The sequence below is a fragment of the Cervus canadensis genome, chromosome 12 (assembly GCF_019320065.1).
Source record: "Cervus canadensis isolate Bull #8, Minnesota chromosome 12, ASM1932006v1, whole genome shotgun sequence".
Lineage (NCBI taxonomy): Eukaryota > Metazoa > Chordata > Mammalia > Artiodactyla > Cervidae > Cervus > Cervus canadensis.
In genome coordinates this window covers 36,497,413-36,519,906 of record NC_057397.1, presented here as the reverse complement: position 1 = coordinate 36,519,906, position 22,494 = coordinate 36,497,413, and the positions used below count along the sequence as shown (strand labels likewise).

Below are 22,494 nucleotides of genomic sequence, written 5' to 3'. Positions count from 1 at the left end.
GTGTGGATCACAGCAAACTGTGGAAAATTCTGAAAGAGATGGGAATACCAGACCACCTGACCTGCCTCTTGAGAAACCTATATGCAGATCAGGAAGCAACAGTTAGAACTGGACATGGAACAACAGACTGGTTCCAGTTGGGAAAGGAGTACGTCAAGGCTGTATACTGTCACCCTGCTTATTTAACTTATATGCAGAGTAAGTACATCATGAGAAACGCTGGGCTCGAAGAAGCACAATCTGGAATCAAGATTGCTGGGAGAAATATCAATAACATCAAATATACAGATGACACCACCCTTATGGAAGAAAGAGAAGAAGAACTAAAGAGCCTCTTGATGAAAGTGAAAGAGGAGAGTGAAAAAGTTGGCTTAAAGCTCAACATTCAGAAAACTAGAATCATGGCATCCGGTTCCATCACTTCATAGCAAATAGATGTGGAAACAGTGGAAGCATTGTCAGCCTTTATTTTTTTGGGCTCCAAAATCACTGCATATGGTGACTGCAGCCATGAAATTAAAAGATGCTTACTCCTTGGAAGGAAAGTTATGACGAGCCTAAAAAGCGTATTAAAAAGCAGAGCCATTACTTTGTCAACAAAGGTCTGTCTAGTCAAGGCTATGGTTTTTCCAGTAGTCATGTATGGATGTGAGAGTTGGACTATAAAGAAAGCTGAGGGCAGAAGAATTGATGCTTTCAAACTGTAGTGCTGGAGAAGACTCTTGAGAGTCCCTTGGACTGCAAGGAGATCCAACCAGTCCATCCTAAAGGAGATCAGTCCTGGGTATTCAATGGAAGGACTGATGTTGAAGCTGAAACTCCAGTACTTTGGCCACCTGATACAAAGAACTGACTAATTTGAAAAGACCCTTTTGCTGGGAAAGATTGAAGGCAGGAAGAGATGGGGATGACAGAGGATGAGATGGTTGGATGGCATCACTGACTCAATGGACATGAATTTGGGTAGACTCCGGGAGCTGGTGATGAACGGGGAGCCCTCGCATGCTGTAGTCCATCGGGTCACAAAGAGCCAGACATAACTGAGTGACTGAACTGAACTGAATCAATGTTAAGGGCTACCTAGGTGGTTAGTTGCTAAAGAATATGTCTGCCAATGCTGGAGATGCAGGTTCAATCCCTGGGTCAGGAAGATGCCCTGGAAAAGTAAATGCCAACCCAATCCCGCATTCTTGCCTGGGAAATCCTAAGGACAGAGGAGCCTGACAGGCTATAGCCCATGGGGTTGTGAAAGAATTGAACACAATTTAGTGACTAAACACATACATACAATCAGTGTTAAATATGGTATATTAAATGGAACACATTCATTCTATAATATTTTAATAAAAAGTTAGTGTCTGTTTCTTTATGTACTTGGTTTTTCTTTGAATTGATATAACAGTCTTTTACAATTACAAAAAAACATTTTGTATTATGTTTTTCACAGTTATTTAACTCTGTAAAATATTATAAGGACCCTGATGCTGGGAAAGATTGAAGGCAGGAGAAGGGGACGACAGAGGATGAGATGGTTGGACGGCATCACCGATGCAATGGACATGAGTTTGAGTAGGCTTCAGAAATTGGTGATGGACAGGGAAACCTGGTGTGCTGCAGTCCATGGGGTCGCAAAGAGTTGGACGTGACTGAGCAACTGAGCTGAAACGAACTGAACTGATAAATTATTACTTCAAACTTCTTTGTTTTATCTGCAAAAATCTGCACAAAAGTATCAATAATATAAAATAAATTTATATTGGATATCATAGTATTCTAGGACTGAAATTAACTTTTAACAGTATTTTGTTTCTCTAATAAAGGATTTGAGTATTCCTCTGATATTTTTAATGAAATATGAATTTATATATGGATTACAGTTCATCAAAACAGCACACATGCAAAACAGCACAATTACCTCATAAATGAATTTTAAATGGAATGGCATCAACAAATTATGTCCCTTGAACTAATTATAATCACTTTGGGGGAAAAAGAAACACATCTAAGTATTATTTACACATTGAAGTATAGTGCACTCAGAATAATAACTGCCAAAAACACCATTTTTCTGTTTTTATACAGTCATTTGAGAAATAATCTTTCTTACAGTCTTCCTTTTTAAAGATTTTTCTTTCATGTGGACAAATTTTTTTAGTCTTTATTGAATTTATTGTAATATTGCTTCTGTGTTATGTTGGAATTTTTTTGGCCTTGAGTTATGTGGAAGCCTAATTCCCTGAGCAGAGACTGAACCCTTGCCCACTATAGTGTGGAAGGTGAAGTCTTAACCACTGGACTGCCAGGGAAGTCCCTTTCTTATAGTCTTGTTCTGCATAGCACAAATAATACTGAAAAAGAAAATATCCTGCATTCTAACTTTTAAGTCTACTGTTATGACCATCTGCAACTGAGGACATATCAGTTATTCTGTCTCCCAGTTAACTCATCTATAAATAAGGAGATTAAATGAAGCCATCTCTATAGTCTCTTTCCTCTTCAGCATTTTATGATTTAAATACCTGAGTAGCCCCAGCATCAGGACCAAGAAGATTTATTATATTGGGCTATGAATTGTTCAGTTCTAGCCTTTTCCACACCACAGGGAGAATAAAGCTAGATTCTTCACAAAATATTAAAATATTTAAGGTAGTAAACAAACAAATTTAATTTAGCATATAATAATTCTATGTGCTAACTCACATACTTAAAATGTATTGTGTATATCAAAGAGATAAACCAAAGAGTTCATGCTTCAAAAATATCATACATGAGCACCATTTTAAAATTATTATAAAGGATTTTAATAGGAAGACCGTGTATTTGGCATTATTGATGCCTACATTTTACATGTTTCTATGTACAGATATCATAATTAAAATTTTTGAGATTATAGTTGTGAGGGAAGAGGGATAACCATGTTTTTTCATGTTTGCTTTTAGGGAACTGATGGGAGGAATTTCTATCTGACCCTAAAGGAAGTTGCTGGGAAGCCTCGCAGACTGGCCAGGTCCCACACATAAAATGAGGTCGCTTTGCCCTCCCATGGGAGATCAATCATCTTTCTGAGGCCCACTGCTGAGATGCCCACCTCTCAGACTCATCCTGTAGAGAAATGAAGATCCAGGTCTTCAACTTAGGAACTACATATCTACTGTATTTTGTTGTCTCTTTGTCTGTTGGTTACAACTCCCAGGAGAATATGGGTAAGCAATGTATCCCTTCAATCTACATTGGCACTTAAATTTATTAATATGATTAGAGGTCTTTGAGTTTTGAAAACAGCAAATCAAGATAGCCTCTTTCCTATCCAGAAGCTCTAAACTGCGATTAATGTTGTCGGTTTAATCATGTGAAAGAATTCTAACAACTTATACAAGTTTCAGGAATGAAGTTGTAATCACCTAAACATTTGAGTAATATGTACATTTCTGGATGCTAAATGGGTAATCAATCTGCTGAATTTCATTAAGCATCTGTGATATTTATTTGAAATAATTTTAGTATCATACCCTACAAATGTTGCAAAAGAAAAGTCACAAGTGTGCACTTTTTTAACATTCTGTGAAATAACTAGCAAATATGCAACATGTGATATTCAGGTGTTAAACTAAACACCTGATATTTATTTAGCTTTTATGGAGCCAGCCTCAAATTCTGTATTTCTAGGTCTTGTCCCTCTGAAAGTGAATGTGTCAGTCTCTTGGCATTGTCTGACTCTTTGTGACCCATGGACTGTAGACCACCAGGCTCCTCTGTCCATGGAATTCTCCAGGCGAGAATACTGAAGTGGGTTGCCATGCCCTCCTCTGGGGGATCTTCCTGATCCAGGGATTAAACTTGGGTCTCCCACATTGCAGGCATTTTCTTTCCCATCTGTGCCACCAGGAGAGCCCTTTGTCCCTCTTAATGGATAAAATAATGTCATAGATAACTGAGTTGCCAACAATTAAAATCTTATCTTGCCTTCTAAAAATGAGGCAAAAATTGAGAAAATTATGCATGGAGACACAAAAACATTTACAGGAGCTAGTAGAAGTTAGATATTATGATTAAATAGTTCACAAAGTAAAGATGGCTTAAAACGGTGTCAGAGCATGCATAAGCCTGTATATACAGGCACTACTGCCCTGCGTGGTTTTCTTCCACTCTTTGTGTTACAAGCCATTTAGTTGGTCAGCTTGTAAATTGATTGATATAACTTTGAACTAAAATGTTTACCATAAGCTACTGTGCTTATAAGTAAATTTAGCACCTTGTCTGTGGAAACCACATAGTCTGATTAAGCCATGAGAGACATCCAGAATTCAAATTGATGTTATTTAATTGCTAGAAGAGTGTGGCTCCAAGAGATAGGAGGGACATGAAAAAAATGCAGAACCTCATTAGTCCAGGGGTCTTCAGAGCTTGGGTCAAAGAAATACAAAATTGAGTCAAAGAATGTCTCAGCATGAGACACTGACTTTCATAAATAGAAGAATTAGAGAATGATGTGATCCAGCCCAAAGATGGGGTTGTTTTATAAGCAATTTCCTAAAGTTTTGGTACTCATGACACAGTGGCCACCAGGACATCCAAAGCTCCCTCCTCAAACCCCAGTCACTATTGCTGTACGATAAGAAATGTAGACCAACTGAAAGACAACCCTAAAAACTACTTCAGAATGTACACCCGACACTGTTGGAGATGACATACTGGTTTTTTTTTTTTCAAGTGGGTAACATATTTTAATTCCAAGCATAAGAATTAAATGTAGAAGCATTTGAAAGAATTAAATATAAGTTGCTAAAAAGAATAAATATTTCTGGGTAAGGAACCTATACATATTTGATATTATTTATAGTGATTAAAAGAATGTGGCAACAGGTTATTAAAGCAACTAGTTAGCCTTGTAATTGCAATATAAAATGTGTTTATGAATAATTATTTATATTTGTGGTTTTAAGTTAAAAATTGTAAGAATATCTTGATATAATTTTTAAACAGTATTTCAAAATTTAGAACTTAAAAGTCACTGAATGTCCTAGCTTCTTAAGACTTTTAAATATATGGAAATGATTTTCAGTAAACCAAGTGAAATACTAAAGGTCAAATATGTTAAATCTATAAATGTAGCTTAAAATTTAAATTAATTAGATTTGTAAATAGTAACAGACACTAAACAAGTGTGATTGCCAAAACTTGCTAGATTTATGCATAGAACAAAAATATGTATAAGTGAAGCTAAAGTAGAAAACCACAAATACTACATTTTAAAATGACCTCTTAAAAAAATCTGTTCTGCACATGGAAACCATCTTCAAAGACATAAAATAATAAAAATAAAAATATCACACTGAATTTTTGAAGACATATTTCTACATCGGTTATTGTCAAGGATACTATGGTAGCAACAACACTGGAAATAATATGGCATGTCCTACAGATACTTGTTTTCTTGGACTTTTAAGCAGTCATTTCTCATATATTTAGGTAAAACATAAAGGCAGTTTAGATAGACAAGCTTTTGGTGTTTAAAAATAATTCAGCTGAGGTTCTTTGTTCTTTTCCTGGGTTAGATTGGGAAAGGAGAGGTGACTTACAGAAGTGAGGAAGAGCCATTGAAAAGATATTAAGTGATGAAAAAATTATTTCCCCTGAGGGCGGTCAAAAGTTTTTAAAAAACACTTCCTGGGCATGGTTGTGGTTCTGTTTTGAATTGATGGGTTTATTCCCCTTAGGTGGAAATGCTTGGGAGGTGGCCAAAAGGAAACTGAGACCCAGTGTTAAGAATGAGCCGTGGTAAACCCGGAGGGGGTGGAGGGGCAGAAGAAGAGAAAAGGCTTTCACATGGGGAATTTTTGGCACTAGTCAGATTAATTAAATGCTATTAAACTGATTGAACTTTAAAAGAGAAGTAGTTAAAGGAGCTTGATTAAAAAAAAATTCCCTCAAGCCTCAAAAATGAACACAGATAGGGGATGGTATCATAACACAAAATATCAAAGTGGGGTCCTGAGTGTTTTTTAAGTGTTTAAACAAGGATAACAAGGACTTTCCTCAGGTAAGATGAGTGCTACCTTTCACATAGGTTGGGAAAGTAAATTTTTATAAAGAGATGATGTAAAAGTATACTTTTTTAGAAGAACTCAGAGGCGATCATTGGCAGCAGCATAAATTTCTTAAAAACTAACAAAAAAGGCCTTTTCTTGACCCCTCTTCATCTTCATGTTCCAATGTATCATTCCTCTTCTTCCTCTTACAATGAAATTTCTTGAGTGTTGTCTTAACAGAGAATCCTCGATTTTTGCTCTTCCACACTCAAGCCCACACCTGCAGGCAGGTTTCCCTCTATGTCCACTCTACTCAAACTGATCTCATCAATATCATCAATGGTCATTTCCCAGTCACCATCTTACTTGGTTAATCAGCAGCTTTTAGACTCTCTAACCACCTGCTCCTTCTGGACTCACTTCCATTCCTTGGTTTCATGACCCCACACTTGCCTCGTTTTTCTCTGACTGCTGTGTCTCCATATCTTTGCTGCTTCTTCCTCATCTCCCTAACCTGTACGTGCTAAAGGATTCCCAGGGCTCAAGCCATGTCTCTGTCTCTCTCTCTGTCTGTCTCTGTCTCTCTCCACCACTCTTCCCTGTTTCATCTATATTCACTGCTTAGCGAATCACATCCAGTATCATGCATTTAAATACTATTTATAAGCTAGTAGTAGTATTCCAAATTATATCGTTATACTTCTCCACTGAATTCCAAACTAATCTATCCATCTACCCACTTTAAATCTTTACTTAACAAGTCCAAAATTGAGTTCCAATATTCTCAGTCCTACCCCTACTCCCTACTCCCTAACCAGCCCAGGCAGTCCTCCTCCCATCAGTGAATGGTATAACCCTATTTCTTCCAGTTCAGGGGTCACCAAATCTGAACCATTGCTTGCTTATATATTATCTATGCTGTTTTTGTGTTACAGTGGCAGCATAGACCGCAAGGCCTGCAAAGCTAAACATATTTATCATCCAGTCCTTTACAGAAAAAGTTTACCAACTGCTCTTGTAGTTGCTCAGGCCAAAAAATCCATAGTTGTCTTTACTCTTTGTTTGCTTAATAATCTTTATATGCTCTGTCAGCACATCTTATTGATCTTACCATCAAGATCCTGTCTATCCAGATTATACCCACGGATCATCACCATTATTGGCACCACCTTGAGTGAAGCCACCATCATTTTGTTATCTGAACTATTGAAAAAGACTCCTAGCTCAGAAAATGTTTCATACACATAAGGCCTTAATATATAAATTAATGAAGGCATGGATAAAATAAAAATATTCAGAATTTGAGGTAAGACTACCTAAACAGGATTGGTGATTAGGAAATAAAGGAAAGAATTTTTCAGTGCTTTAATTTATGCATGGCTCAATCTATACTTCAGTCAAGTGCTTTGAAAATGCCTAAGTGTTATTTAAATGTAATCAACCTCAATGATTGGTTTCAGGGTTGTTCTAGTAATGAAAATGAGTAAAGAAATATTGGGTATAAGATGAAAAAGTACAACTGTTGCTTGACATCTGGACAATTATTTGAAAGAGAGAAAGACTTGGAAATGAGTGAATTTTCCTATATCCAAAGATGCTATTCTTTTTAACCGATTGCTGACACGTAGAGAGAGGGCACGTCTGTAAATGTTGCAGCTTTCCAGGATAATGTAGAAATCCTGATGTGTATGTGAAATGTACCCACCTCTGTGCTGCACTTAGTCACTAAGTTGTGTCCAACTCTGGGATCCCATGGACTGTTGCCCAACAGACTCCTCTGTCCATGGGGATTTTCCAGGCAAGGATAATGGAGTGGGTTGCCATGCCTTCCTCCAGGTGATCTTCCCACCCAGGGATTGAACCCAGGCCTCCCACGTTGCAGGTGGATTCTTGTTGCCAAATAGCTTTTTTAAATGCAAAATTCTCTGCAGTTCAACACTTGCAGAGCAAGTTAAACATGACTACTAATTGGAATGGTTGATGGGCCTATAGTTTGTGAACTCCAGTGGGAGTTATCATTGTCACCAACACACTTCTGTAGATAAGTGATCTTAGTACACATGAATGGTGGCAAGAAACAATGACCTTGGAGACACCTTGGCCCGAAACCTCCTTATACCAAACTTCCCAGATGGGGATGCTATTTTTTATCAACAGTGGAAAATGTAAGAAATGCAAATTTCCAGATCAACCAATAGTATTGGTTGCTCAGTCATGTCCAACTTTTTGCAACTTCATGGACTGTAGTCCACTAGGCTCCTCTGTCCATGGGATTTCCCAGGCAAGAATACTGGAGTGGGTTGCCATTTCCTTCTCCAGGGAATCTTCCCGACCCAGGAAATGAAACCAGATCTTCCACATTGCAGACAGATGCTGTACCGTCTGAGGCAAAATTCATTAATCTAGGCAGCCGGTAATTGAGTATTTATTGGGAGGCACTGGGTATTGTGAATTCAACAGTCAGCAAGACTGATACGGACTCTGCCTTATAGTTTAGGGAAGAGATAGGCAAGTTAAAGAATTACTTGTTGTTTAGTTTCTAAGTTGTGTCCAACTCTTTGCAACCCCATGGACTGTAGCCTGCCAGGCTCCTCTGTCCGTGGAATTCTCCAGGCAAGAATATTAGAGTGGGTTGCCATTTCCTATTCCAGGGGATCTTCCCGACCCAGAGATTGAATCGGCATCTCCTGCGTCTCATGCATTGGCAGACAGATTCTTTACCACTAAGCCACCTGGGAAGCCCTACCAAACAAATAAGTGAAAAATCATAAATTACAATACATTATATAAATTAATTAGTATGTAATATAATACATTACCCATTATGCATATACAATGTATGTTATAAAGCCACTTCCAAAAAATGTGCTTCTTAGAAGTCTGCTTCTTTAGAAGCATCCTTAGTCAATCGTATATATTCCCAATTAAGTGTCATTCCACACTGCAGACTTGTAGCTCACCCACAATGACCATAGGATGTCTTGTGAAAATGAGTACTGAGTGACTATTCAAGTGAAATTTTGTGATAATATAGAAATTATCACTGGAATAATTCTTTCAGTTTAACATGTTCATTCTTCCAGTATATAGTCTCTTAATAAATAAATGGATATTTGAGCCACAAAATCTTTTTCTCAGCTCAGTTTTATGTCCTAAATCATGATCTCAGATACTTTCTCTCACCTGGGAAATCACTCCAGGGTCTCCAATGGAAACTTTTTGAGAAAGCAGATGCCCAGCCCAATCCTGGACCCAGTGAATCAACATTTCTGAGTTGGAGACCTTGAATGTGTGCTTACAAAGTTGTCTGTGTTCTTCCAATTAGAAATAATAGTTTAAAGCTTATTCAGTGGAGTGTCATTCTGATTGCAGAGGACTTTGGGCCTCCTCTTTTCTATCCCACTCCTACTCACCACACCCTGCTCCCGCACCCCCATACTCACACCACAGAAGAGGTTTGAGAAAAAGGGGGCATTTCTAGAAGTTGGTTTTCACTTAAAAGGACTTAGAACAGTGTCCTTCCTCTCTTTGAAACCCCATGGACTATACAGTCCATGGAATTCTCCAGGCCACAGTACTAGAGTGGATAGCCTTTCCCTTCTCTGGGGGATCTTCCCAACCCAGGGATCGAACCCAGGTCTCCCACATTGCAGGTGGATTCTTTACCAACTGAGCCACAAGGGAAGCCCAAGAATGCTGGAGTGAGTAGCCTATCCCTTCTCTAGCGGATCTTCCTCACCCAGGAATCGAACTGGGGTCTCTTGCATTGCAGGTGGATTCTTTACCAACTGGGCTATGAGGGAGGCCCTCCTTCCTCTCAGCTCTTGTACATTATTGATCCAAGATTTGATAAAAAATAAACATAGCCTTTCATCAGGAAAATGACTGGTTGTCACTGGTACTGACTGCTAAGCTCTGTGAGGTGGTTTGCTCTGTATCTTCATGAAAGGCAGAGTTACGAATGAGAGAGGTAATGAAACCACCCTGTTTGCTGAATAAGACAGCATCATTCATTCTGAGCATGACCGCTCCAGGAGGAGGGAACACATAGTCCGTGGTGACACAGATATGAACAGAGAGAACAGATGAGGCTCATGGGGCTTATTCAGAAATCAAAGGGAGCTCTAACTGCCTTTATTAAATGATATATCAGAAGTGACACACACATAACATTCTGAGAATCCGAAATCTTAGAGAAAGAACAGATAAAAAAATTTTAAAGTAAGGCAATCCTTTTCCGTGATAATAATGTTGACTCTGTATTTAAAATGCACATTTGATCTACAAGCAGCTTGGTTCATGAGAATATGAGATGACTCAGCAGGAGCATGTTCTACCTCACCTGCCAGCCTAACGTAAAAGGATGCAGCCACAGAAGTAGAATGAATGAAGACTAACTTGTCATCGCTCCTCTGTGCAGGTCGGGCCATGTCACTTCCATGCACCTCACTGCCAGAAGGGCACACAACATTGTAAAGCAACTATACTCCAATAAAAACTAATTTAAAGATAAGTAAACAAAAAGAAAGTCGGCCGTCATGAAAAAGGCCATCTATTTATTTAGACATGTTTATTATGCAAATAGATACATCTCTTACAGAAAAAATAGAGAACACACATGTTGGAACCCAACCAAGGACAACAGCCTAGTAAAAGGCATTCCTTACTCAGAGCCAAGCTGCTTGCAGACCCCAAGATGATCTAACTGGCAGCATTCCTGTGTGTATGTGTAACATAAGGGGTGGAGGGGAGTGGGGGAGACTTGATTTTCCATTTCCTTAATGGTACAACTTCTTACCTTTTCCAGGATTTTCAGAAGGCAAATATCTTTATGCCATCTTCCCTATGCTGGCCATACTCTGCGTGAAAGAGGTAGTATGTATAGGTATTTAGCACAAAAAGGCTGGAGGGTTAGAAAGAGCTGGGTGATTGGGGGTCAAGGTCTAATGCATGAATGCTCATAGCCTTCAAAGACTTGAAACACTATCATAATACAGAGTTTTCCTATGTGGCTGCCAAGGTTAGGAAGAGTACAGGAAGCAAGATTTGAATCCACATGAAGAAATACTTTCTAATATTCAGTGATGTCCTCAGATAAAATGCATGTGGAGACATTCCCGAGCCAGTGGGCTCAAGAGCAGGAGATGAACACATGGAGGGGAGTGTGTACTGTAGAGTCTCTTAAAGCATGGGCTTTGCTGTCAGACAGGACTGCGCTCTCATCATTTTGATTTACTTGCTCTGTGACCTTGGGGAAGCTACTTATGCTCTCCAAACTTCAAATTTCCTGTCTCTAAATAAAGAAAATTGTTCCCATTTCACATGACTGCTGTGAAGGTTAGGCGAGATAGTGACTAAAAAGAATTTAGCACAGTTTTAGCAGGGCAGGTTGTACAGAACGGTAAATATTATTATCGGAAGACCAGACACTGGAAGAGCTGTGGTCTGTGAGCTAGAAAGCTGCCTAAAATGGGAGATAATGTGAGGTGCATTTTCAATCACAATATCTGGCAGCCTAAAGTTTAAGAGACATCAGACTTTAAGTTTAGCAAGCAATCAGATAAGGTGAAAACAGATAAACCCTGAAGCAACTAACTAATCAGAAACAGAATTGTGTATAGATAATAAGGACCTTGCTTCCAGGAAAATAACATCAAACAGTGGAAGATAAAAATTAGAGAATGTTTCAGAGTTTTAAAATGTAATAACTCCCTTCCTTAAATCCCTCTTCAACATATGATTTATCTTTAAATTTTAAGACCACTTACTGATGGATTCTAGCAATGGTCCTCCTTTTGCAGGAAGTTAATACCTACCAGATATCATTTAATACTATACTTATATGCCAGGAAGATATTTTCATGTGTGGTTAATTTTTTTTTCTACCAACTCAGTGTTATAATCATCTAAAACCTGACTTCTTCATTGTTCAACTATCTTATGATACTCACGTAAACCCTGTATCTTGCTATTGTCCACTTAGTCAGAAGAATTCAAATGCCTTTCCGCCTACCTACTGCTTGCTGAAAACATGCTGTCCCTGGAATGCAGAGAGGCAGATTGAGAAGAACGCTCATATTTAATGAAATTATGAAATGTGAATTTGATGCATTTAGTAGGGTAAAAAAAAGATTGTGCCCTTAAGCAACATTTCTGGACTGTTTCAGTTGGGAGTATGTGATGTGAAATTTTAAGAGTCATGAAAAGTCTAGTCTAAACACACAACTTTGGGGGCATTCTTCCATATTTGTGTCAAAAAATATGCTTTTGGATGCTAAAATCTATCTGATTTTAGACACTATGGGTAACATGGACTGGAAACATTCAAATCATATCCCTCCAAACCTCAGTCCATGATGTATTTTATGCCAAACATTTCTCTTGACCACTTTAAACTGTTAGTCTTTATCTTCCCTGACTTCCTCCTACACCATTCTTTAGAAATTCTCATAGACAATTAAACATCTCGAGTCCATAACTATTTAATGGTCGTTGACGAACTATTAAATCGTTTTTAGATACATGAAATTCAGCACACCAGACCAGCCAGACTAGTCAACTTCTATTTTTCTGAAGTCCTTTGATTAATTTTCCCCCCAAACGTTATGCTGAGTAGGTCAGAAAGACTAGAGGCACCTGGCGCTATCTAGCCCTCTGAAACAGATTTGGATTCATGTTAATTTAAGTCTCAGCACTGATTCTAAAAAATAAAATAAATAAATAAATAAAGATACATGAAACTTTCTTGCAAAACTTCTTGAGTAGATTCCCAGACATAAAATCATCCATCCATGCTGTCTCCATGACACTACCCTACCCCCATTATGTAAAGTGGTCCATTCTGATTACCAAAGCATAATTCCCATCCCAAATTCTTTGTATTGAAAGAATGTTCCCTCCCACACACTAGCTACTATTTTCAACCTCTCTAGATGTGCACCCTGGATGACAAACCTTCAGCTACCTAATGACTACCAGAAACCTGCACTTTATTTTGTTTTCTCCAATTCAGGGAAATTTAATTGTCTTAGTCAAAAACAGAGGCATCCTCCGTGGCTGCCCCCCAATATAAATCCTCATGCCACTTCTTCATATAAATCCCTCACCTCTACTGATTCAAGGCCCAAATTCATTTTGTCCCTATGATCTTAAGCGTCACTAAGGCCAATTCTCTCTCACCCAGGTGATTATAATGGTCTCTTGACTATGCTGTTACTTCTGCCTCTCTCTAGTCCCTCTCTCAACCTAAAACAAGAATGACCCTTCTGAAAGGCAAATTAATTTCATAACTTAAAACCCTCAACCGTTTGCCTTGATCTTAGAATAAAATTCAAATTTCTGATTACCTTCCCAGCCCCATCAAATATCACTTTTTCTTTTATCCTCTACATCCAAGCCACACTGAATTTTATCCTTCAGTGTATGTGTACCTTCTCAGAACACCCTTCCTCACCTACCACCCACTCCTTTTTTCCAACTCCTGCCTGCACAACATTTATTTATTTTCATATTTAATATTTGAAATCATTTCCTCTTGGAAGTCTTCCCTGCCTCTCTAGCCCAGTCCAAGTTTGGGTTAGGTATGTGCCTTGTGATCCCAAAGTATCCTTTATTTACTCTACTTTAGCACTCAGCTCACTGCTTTGCCCACTTGCTTGTCTGTTTTCACAGTACTTCCTATAAAAATGTGTCTTTTTGCTCCCCATTGAATCCCTCAGCATGTCAGGCACATAAATAAATACTGTGGGATGAGGGACTGAATACTGAGTGCCTCCTGCCCTGCAGAGTGGAGTGCCGTACTTACACGCTGTTTACATGGGTTGCCCAGCAAGACTTAGATGTCATTTAGTTGTTCCACAGGTTCTGACTGAGTGTCCTCTGTGGGACAGAAATGACTCTAGGTTCTACAAACAGTCAAAAGGCAAAAGGAGAAGGGAGCGGCAGAGGATGAGGTGGTTAGGTAGAATCACCGACTCAATGGACATGAACCTGAGCAAACCCCAGGAGGTAGTGAAGGGCAGAGGAGACTGGCATGGGGTTGCAAAGAGTCAGACACAACTTAGCAACTGAACAACAACAACAAATAGCAGAAATATAATAAAATTATTTCCTATACCATGGCATGTAGTCAAATATTATTTGCCACCAGAAAAAGCAATGTTGAGTACTAGGAAATATGGTCCACACATATGTAGCCTATGTGTGATTCAAAGCTCTTCTACCAAGCACAGTGAGGCTCTGAATCACATCATGATAACGTTTTCACATTTGGCACTTCTTGGCACTTCTTGGAGCCTGTATTCAAAACAATCACAAACAAAAATGTCCTTGCCTTCAGCTGGCTACACAAGTAGAGAGCTGAACATTCATATATAAGCAGTACTAACTTAGAAATGCTATGCAACATGCACCTGGGGAGAAAATTCCTATAAAATGTGCCTGGTCTCCATTTGAAGCCAAGACACTTAAAAGGTTCTACATGTAGGAGAACAGGAATGTGGAGTTTCAAATGTGCTGGAGAAATGCCTTCCTGTCAGCAGTCTTTCTCACTTTCCTGTTGGCTGGCAACATTCTCAGGAGGCTTTCTAGTGGTCAGAAAAGCATTCATTGAAAAAAAAAAAATGGTTAGACACATCAAGTTACTCATGTTTATAAAAGGGAAATTGAGTTATCCTTCCCAAATGAGAGGAAATGTGCCATCTAGTACAGTATATGATTTCATTAAAAAAAAAAAAAGATAAGGATAGACATCGCAGATGTTTAGTCAACTGTTGAATAAAGGGAAAAAAGTCATTTATATTATCTACATTCTCTTCTACATGAAGCCCAAATAAACAAAACTTGAGTTTTTCCTTATTCTCAAGACATAAATTACTGTAGGCCAATACTTTATTGTGCTGTTTCTGAGGACAGATTAATCTCTTCTCCATTCACTCGTTTGAGTCATGCTTTCTGTAACTTTACCACCTGCTGTGACTTGGAAACTAGTATTTTTCTCTTCTCCAGAAAAATATAGGAAGACTTATTCCCTTAGCTCTGCAAGTAATATCTGCAGGCACCTAACAAACAAAATTGGCCATATTATCAATGGAGCGACCTTGGGTTCTTGAAATTACTTTATGCTTTTTTAGTTTTAAGGTTTTTAGCTCATATCCATCATTATCTTCACGCTGTCCCCTACCTGTCTTTCCACCATTCTCTACCATCTATTTAGACTGCTATCACATGAGTCTATGAACTACTCCCATTAGCTGTTCATACCTGTCAAAGCGTGTAGGTGTAGGTGTCTGGCTTCTCCTTTGCTGTTGTTTAGTCACTAAGTGATGTAGGATTCTTTTGCAACCCCATGGACTGTAGTCAGCCAGGCTCTTCTGTCCATGGGATTTTCCAAGCAAGAAGAATACTGGAGTGGGCTACCATCTCCTTCTCCAGGGGGTTTTCCTGACCCAGGGATCGAACCTGTGTATTCTGCCTTAGCAGGTGAATTCTTTACCACTGAGCCACCAGGGAAGCCCAGCTGCTCCTTACCTTTGCTAGAAGAATGGCCCCACTGATTCAATGGTTGCTAATTCTTGGCTGATCTTCACAGCCGATCTAGACTCCCTCAATTGCCAGGTGCCACCCTTCTCTGCACCTTTGATCCAGCTATAAGGCCTCCATGGCCTCTCTTATTGCTCTTATATTAAGTGATCCTCAGTCTGTTCTCAAAATCCTTGACAACATGGATAATGTGCTCTGCTTTTTCTCTCCTGGTGATTTTGTTCATGCATTGATTTACTTACTATAACAGTCAATCCTGCCCCTTCCTGAGCATCTATTTCAAATACCCTTCCTCCAAAGAGTCTTTCATGATTTTTCCAACTATAGATTACTTCTTTCTGTGACTTCTCCATGGTATTTTGGTATTTGTCTGTACTGTTTTATTACATCAATCTTACACAGCAGTGTCTTACGCTGTGTTATATTGCATCTTACAGTGTGCTTCGGGTTTTCTTTTTTTTTCTCCCTGCTTGTTTTTCCTGTTTTGTTTACACTTTAAATACAAAGATTTCTGTTATCTTTGGCTCTTATCCTCTCACAAAAGGACTTCACATTCAATTGACTTAAATTCAAGAAATATCTTACAAATTTTACTCCATGTGTGAGTCTTGTAATGTTATTCCTTTAAGGATGATTCGTATTCTGAGAAACTAGTGTGGTTTGTGGTTTAGAGTCACAGTTTAAGTTGCCCTTATGAAGAATGAAAAACAGCTGGTGTCCAAGAAGCTCTGGAAATTTGTCAAGAAACTAATTGTAGAATAGAAGCCAAGAGTTTGGCTTGCATATCTTAAACTCTATCTATTATTTTTTGACAGGATACAGTGTTTGGAAAACTAAATATTTCTAAGTATGTGTTTTTCACTAAAATCATGACCAATATACCCAAAGAAAATATTATACACTATAATATGAATGTCACCAGTCTCATGTTCAAATTGTGTCCACTTAATTGAATCAAGCATATATGAACATAATCAAGTACTTGAAGAAGATAAAATCAGTTAATTTTAAGGGGATTTCTTTTTTCAAATTTTGAAAAACTTTTGTATTTTAGATGCACAAGATAAAATATTATTATAAATGATGAGTGAACTTTAATTATAAATAATAATATCAAAATTGATCCAAGTTATAAACATATAACAATTCATAGGGATTTCAAATAAATTCACCAAATAATGCTTAATTTTTGTCTGTACACAAGAAATTTCCCAAGAAAAGAGATATACAAAGGTGAATAAACAGACTTAGCCACTCTGAAAGCTTAAAATTAGGAAGTTTGCAGGAAATATACAAGTAACTATAAATTGGATCTAATTTTGATGAGAGCAGTATGATAGACATAATAGGTTACAGTGACTCGAAGGAGAGATCAAATATGACTGTGAATATAGGAAGTGTCAATAAAGAACAAAACATTCTTAAAGAACACAGGAGATTTGGGTTTGATTCCTGGGTCAGGAAGATCCCCTGAAGAAGGAAATGGCAACTCACTCCAGTATTCTTGCCTGGAAAATCCCATGGACAGAGGAGCCTGGTAAGCTACAGTGTAGGGGTCACAAAGAGAAGGACACGGCTGAGCACGCACACACAAGTTAAGGAGAAGACAGTAGAAGGTGAGGAAATAGCATGGGAAAAGTCTTAGAAAAGTTGTGAAAGAAGGTGATTTCAGGTCAGGCTGGTGCAATTAGAAAAGAGCCTTGAGCTGCAGAACATCCTCTGTGAGGTTCCCACACTGCTATCACCCACTGAGGGGGACAGTTTGAACACAGAGCTGGGAGCAACAGTGAGATAAGTATCCTCAGTTTCTGAGGCCTATATTTGAGGTTAGGAATGGAACTTACTTTCAAATTGTTCACAATCCAAAGCAATGTTAAATGAATTAAAAGTAGCTGTGTTCAACTGAGATTTGTATTTTTCACCTGACCTGGGGGTTAAAGTCACTTACATTGCTGCTCTGACCTCAAAGTTGTACTTCCCTCAAAGTTTCTCTGAGTCTGCATGAGGGATCCCATGAATTATTTCAGCTGGGTCAATTTACTCCTAGAGACTTTTGTTGTCATTTAGTTGCTAAGTCATGTCTGATTCTTTTGCGACTCCATGGACTGTAGCCCACCAGGCTCCTCTGCTCATGGGATTTTCCAGGCAAGAATACTAAGTGGGCTGCCATTTCCTTCTCCAGGGGATCTTCCCAACCCAAGGATCAAGCCCATGTCTCCTGTGTTGGCAGTGGATTCTTTAACACTGAGCCACCTGGGAAGCCCCACAGAGATTTAGGAGTTCACTGAACTGACCATGTTTTCTAACTGAACTAATCTGCTCCCCTCCCCCCAACCTTAGGGGCTTTCCTCAGGTTCTTCCCTCTGTCTGGAAGAGTCTTCCCTCATCTATCCATGTGTCTCCCTCCCTCCCCTTACTCCAGGACATTCTAAGGGAGCCCTTCACTGATTACACTATGAAATATGCAAACTTCAACCTGCTTTATTTTTCTTCATAAACTTATCACTTTCTGACATACTATTTAATTTGTTGATCTTGTTTATTGTCTGAATCCTCACCCAGGGGACCAAGGATTATCTATTTTATTCACAAATTTATCCTGGATGTTTAGAATAGTGTCTCACATATAGTAAATGCTCAATAAACAGTAAGTGAATAAATACATGTGTGATGAACTATATGGAGTATTTACATGACAATTTGAGACAGTTACTTTACTTTATAGTATAGTACTATACTACTGTTTTTCATTCTTTACTAAGTGAAGAGGAAGTGGAAGTGTTAGTCTTTCAGTTGTGTCTGACTCTTTGTACCCCTTCGGTAGACTATAGCCCACCAGGTTCCTCTGTCCATGGAATTCTTCAGGTAAGAATACTGGAGTGGGTTGCCATTCCCTTCTCCAGAGGATCTTCCCAGTCCAGGGATCGAACCTGGGTCCCCTGCATTGCAGGCAGATTCTTTACCATCTGAGGCACCAGGGGCGCCCTTACTAAGTGGAGGAAGATTTATAAAGCATTTACCATACAACTAGCATTGTATCTGGTTCTTACAAAATAAATCATATATAGTGGCTCCCATAGTTCAAAAGCAAATAATAAGAAAGGGATGTCAAACAGAATATGAAAACTATATGATTTCAGCTGGCATCATTAAGGAGGAAACAGATATCCTAGCATCTCCAGCAGTTCCCCCAATGTAGTATTTGCTCAATCTAACAAATGGAAAGATGCCCCCCAATACAAGCATAGGCTTTGAAATTGCACAGACCTAAATTATAATTCCGGTGATACTATTCATTATCCAAACCACCTTTGCCTAGTCATTAACTTCTCTGGGCCCAAGTGATCTCATTTGTAAAATAAGGATCATAATCTTAACCTCATAGGGAGACTGTGAGCTATCAAATGAGATCATCTATGGAAACAATTAACCAAATCTTTGGCTTATAGAAGCAATTTAATAATTGCATGTGGAATCAATTTGTCATCAGTGGGGAAAAACATAACTGGAAAAATATGGCTTTTTAAAATGCATTTCCGCTGTGTTGTGATATTATTCATGATCATCTCTCTTCCCTCCATATTATTGAAATAATAAATTACACTACATATTGATTGGCTATTGTATAAATTGTTGTTCCCATTTTACAGAGAAGGAAGTTCAGTCTTATGTATATTAAGCAACTTGCACAAGGCCACAAAACAGGCAGCACAGTTAGGATTTCAACCAAGATGAGTTTCTCTCCAAAGCCAGTTCACTTGTCTTGATCCTCACCTTAGTCTGCACAGTGATGTAATCACCATCAAGTAGTACTCCCTAAACCTGCAGTCTGAAGAGCGTACCTTTTTGAGCTTGCACAGAATCTTATGTATCATAAAATGTATGATTCTTGAAAACACGTTTATTCCTCTCCTTTCTATATCTGGACGTCACTTCTAGAAACACCTGTTCAATGTGAGTAACTGCTCCTATTTTTAGATCTTGAACAGGTTTTCACTGGGCACTTTTCTCAGTAAGTTCTCAGGCACCCATAAAAACTAATGTTTCTTGAACATTATTTTTCTGTAGGATCTAGTCTAATTGTTCTACCCCTCAGCTATTCATTCCCCATAATAACCCCTTGCAGCAGATAATACTTTTATCCTCACGTTAGAGATGATGAAAATAAAACAGAATTAGGTAATGAACTCATTCAACTTATAATTCCAGGACTGAGGTTTGAACCCAAGCATTTAGATTCCAGGCTCCACAGTCTTAATTGTGAGACTATATTGCCCCTCACACACAAGGAATGATATCTTCTTTTCCACTTTCATTAAGAAATCCTAGAAAAATGCCTTTGAGTCTGAAATGGTACTTCTGTGAACCATGACTCTCTTACATTTGGCAAGTCTTTATTTTTCTTGTGACAGTGATATCTACAATTAAAAAGCTTAATTAAATAAAAGAAAGAAATTTAAAAACTGACAGAAATCTCTAAATTTAGGTCAGCACTTATAAAAAGTTGTTAGTGATACCACCTCCCCCACCCCAGCTTAGAAATACCATATTGGTGGTCTTCATTGCCTTAAACAGGCTCCAAGCTGTGCTCTTGGGAGGTGCTGGAAGTTTAACCATAACCTTGTATAAATTCAAAACCAAATATTAAGAAACTTTAAAAAGACATCTACTCTTTTAATATCAACTTAAAAAAAAACTTTCTAAGTAAAACAATTTAAACACAGCCTGTTTTTTGTTTTGTTTTGTTTTTTTAAGAGAGAGCAAAGAATGTGTTCAAGGCAAGTTGGAACAGTGCACAAATGTGCTGGCTTCACTGTTATCTGAACGACAAAGCATTAAATCACATGGAGGAAAAAGTCAGCATGTTCTCTGAGAATACAAATAGATTAGTGTCAGAAGCAGCTTTGTCCAAGAAAGGGAAGAGACACCTACCCAGAGAATAAATCATGTACACAAAACCTATAATTTAAAAAAAAAATTATTTTCAAGAAATATTTTAGTTGGTAAATATGACTATTAGACAAACAAAGCACAGAAAAAGTTCCCTGTGACTTTTTTTTTTTTGTAGGAGGAACTTTCAAATGTGATCAGTCATCATACCCCACTCTTTATCTCTTTCTCATATAAGACCTGTTTCATCAAGGGTTATGGAACTCACACAAAAATATTAGATACTTTCCCTCCCTTTTAATTCTATGATAGAAAAGTCTTTAATTTACCAGGCACTTCAGAACCTTCCCTAAGATAAAAGGTGCAAAAAGCTTCATATCCTTTAACACACAAACTCTTTAAAGCCTCTCAACGTACACTTTAAAATAAAGCGTCCTCCCTCAGAATTCAAAGAAAACACATTTCTCTTACCATATATTCCATGTTTGCTGCTGGTGGGAACACTTTGCCCCGAACTTGGTTATGATAATCAAGAATGGCGATCATGTCATTCTGCGAAATGTAGCGCTTCCGCCTGGTTTTGGGGATATCCGCAGAGTCTAGTTGTGCTTCCAGGGCTGCTTCAATATCAGTGAAATTATTGGTTGGCGGGGATGAGTCAGTGGAATTGAGTAAGACGACGGCACTGGCTTCACAGAGAAGGGAGAACAGGAGTGCACTGCTGACTGCAGAGATTGCTATCATTTTGAGAGGTGGAGAGGAAGAGGCCACCAGTTTACTTTGCCTTAAAGCAGAAAAGTAGAGTTAGGGTCTATGAAAGGGAAAAACAAAACAAAACAACAATAGGGCCAGAGGGTATGAATTTACAAAATCAGTGCTTGATTTGACTGTCTTCAAAAAATCCAAACAAATGTTGAAATCAAGCCTAGGAGACAAACTGTAGTGGTCTCTATACATTTTACTTGGTGTTATGAGGCAAACCCCTAAGAGGAACTTCCTATAGCTAGAGAAAAATAAACAGCATGACTACTCACCCTAAACTGAATGTGAGCCATTTACCCCAAATGCCTGAGTCACAGAATGCATTACTGCATATTTATTTTCAGAGGGAAAACTTAAGGAATTGAAACTCATCTTGAGAGTGAAAGGAAAACTGCATCACAGGTAATAACAGAGAATGTGCTGATAATGTCCCCCAAACATATATGGACACCAAGTAATAGAATAGATACAAAAAAAAGTTATAATAACCCAATCTCACTTCTAAAAAAGTAAAAATGTGAGCTACTTTAAAAGCAATGCATGCAAAATAAACTTGTTGAGCTAAATAGCTTACCTCTGCACAAAGCCAAAATGAATATAGTATTCTTCCAAAAATGTAAAGTTCTTTGCTAGGTTGTAGCATGAACTCTTGTGAGAGGAGTGTGTCTTATTACAAATCTCAGAGCAAAACTCTACAAGGTTTGAGTGCTGCTGGCTACAGGAGCAGCTAACAGCTTTTATATGTCACAGTCTGCAGCGGTCCAGAAAGGGCAGTCTTTCTTAGGGTCTCTCCTAGCCAAAATCAAAGGGGAGGGGTTTTGGATAGAAAAAACAGTGATTGGGTGGCAACCTTTTTATGTGGGTGGTGAGGAAATTGAGTCACACCCACAGCTTACCAAGTACAAACCATAAAAGACAAGCCTTTTTTTCTCTGGGCTTCCACCTTTTCTGAGTGGTTAATTTTCCTCATTTAATGCTTTCTAGTTCCTGGTTCCCATACAAAAAGGAGAAAAAAAAGGGGACTGTGAGTTCTTGAAAACACAGAAGGTTGAGTAACAAGCAGTACATTTCTTTTAGAAACAGTAAATGACATGGGAGCTGAAAAGAGCAAGCTGATATTAAATCAAAAGAACAGCTCACAGAGTTAATCTGGGTGGCCACAAATATGATTCAAAAGAGATGCCAGGCAAATCGGTAGTAGCCAAACTATAGCATATGATATTAGGATAATAGATGTTCAAGTGGTTGTACTTTTCTGTCTCCATGTGGCTTT

General features: G+C 38.4%; 1 protein-coding gene across 1 annotated transcript in view; it reads right to left on the bottom strand.

Annotated features, from left to right (window-relative positions):
• PI15 (peptidase inhibitor 15) overlaps positions 1-21,972 on the bottom strand; it is a 35,407-nt gene extending 13,435 nt beyond the window's left edge. The window contains exons 1-2 of the mRNA XM_043483653.1: positions 21,796-21,972; positions 20,931-21,243 (exon numbers count right to left, since the gene is read on the bottom strand). Of these exons, the coding sequence (XP_043339588.1) occupies positions 20,931-21,203 (273 nt within the window). The 5' untranslated portion in view covers positions 21,204-21,243; positions 21,796-21,972. The remainder of the gene's footprint in view (positions 1-20,930; positions 21,244-21,795) is intronic.
• Between the last annotated feature and the right edge of the window lie 522 nt (positions 21,973-22,494).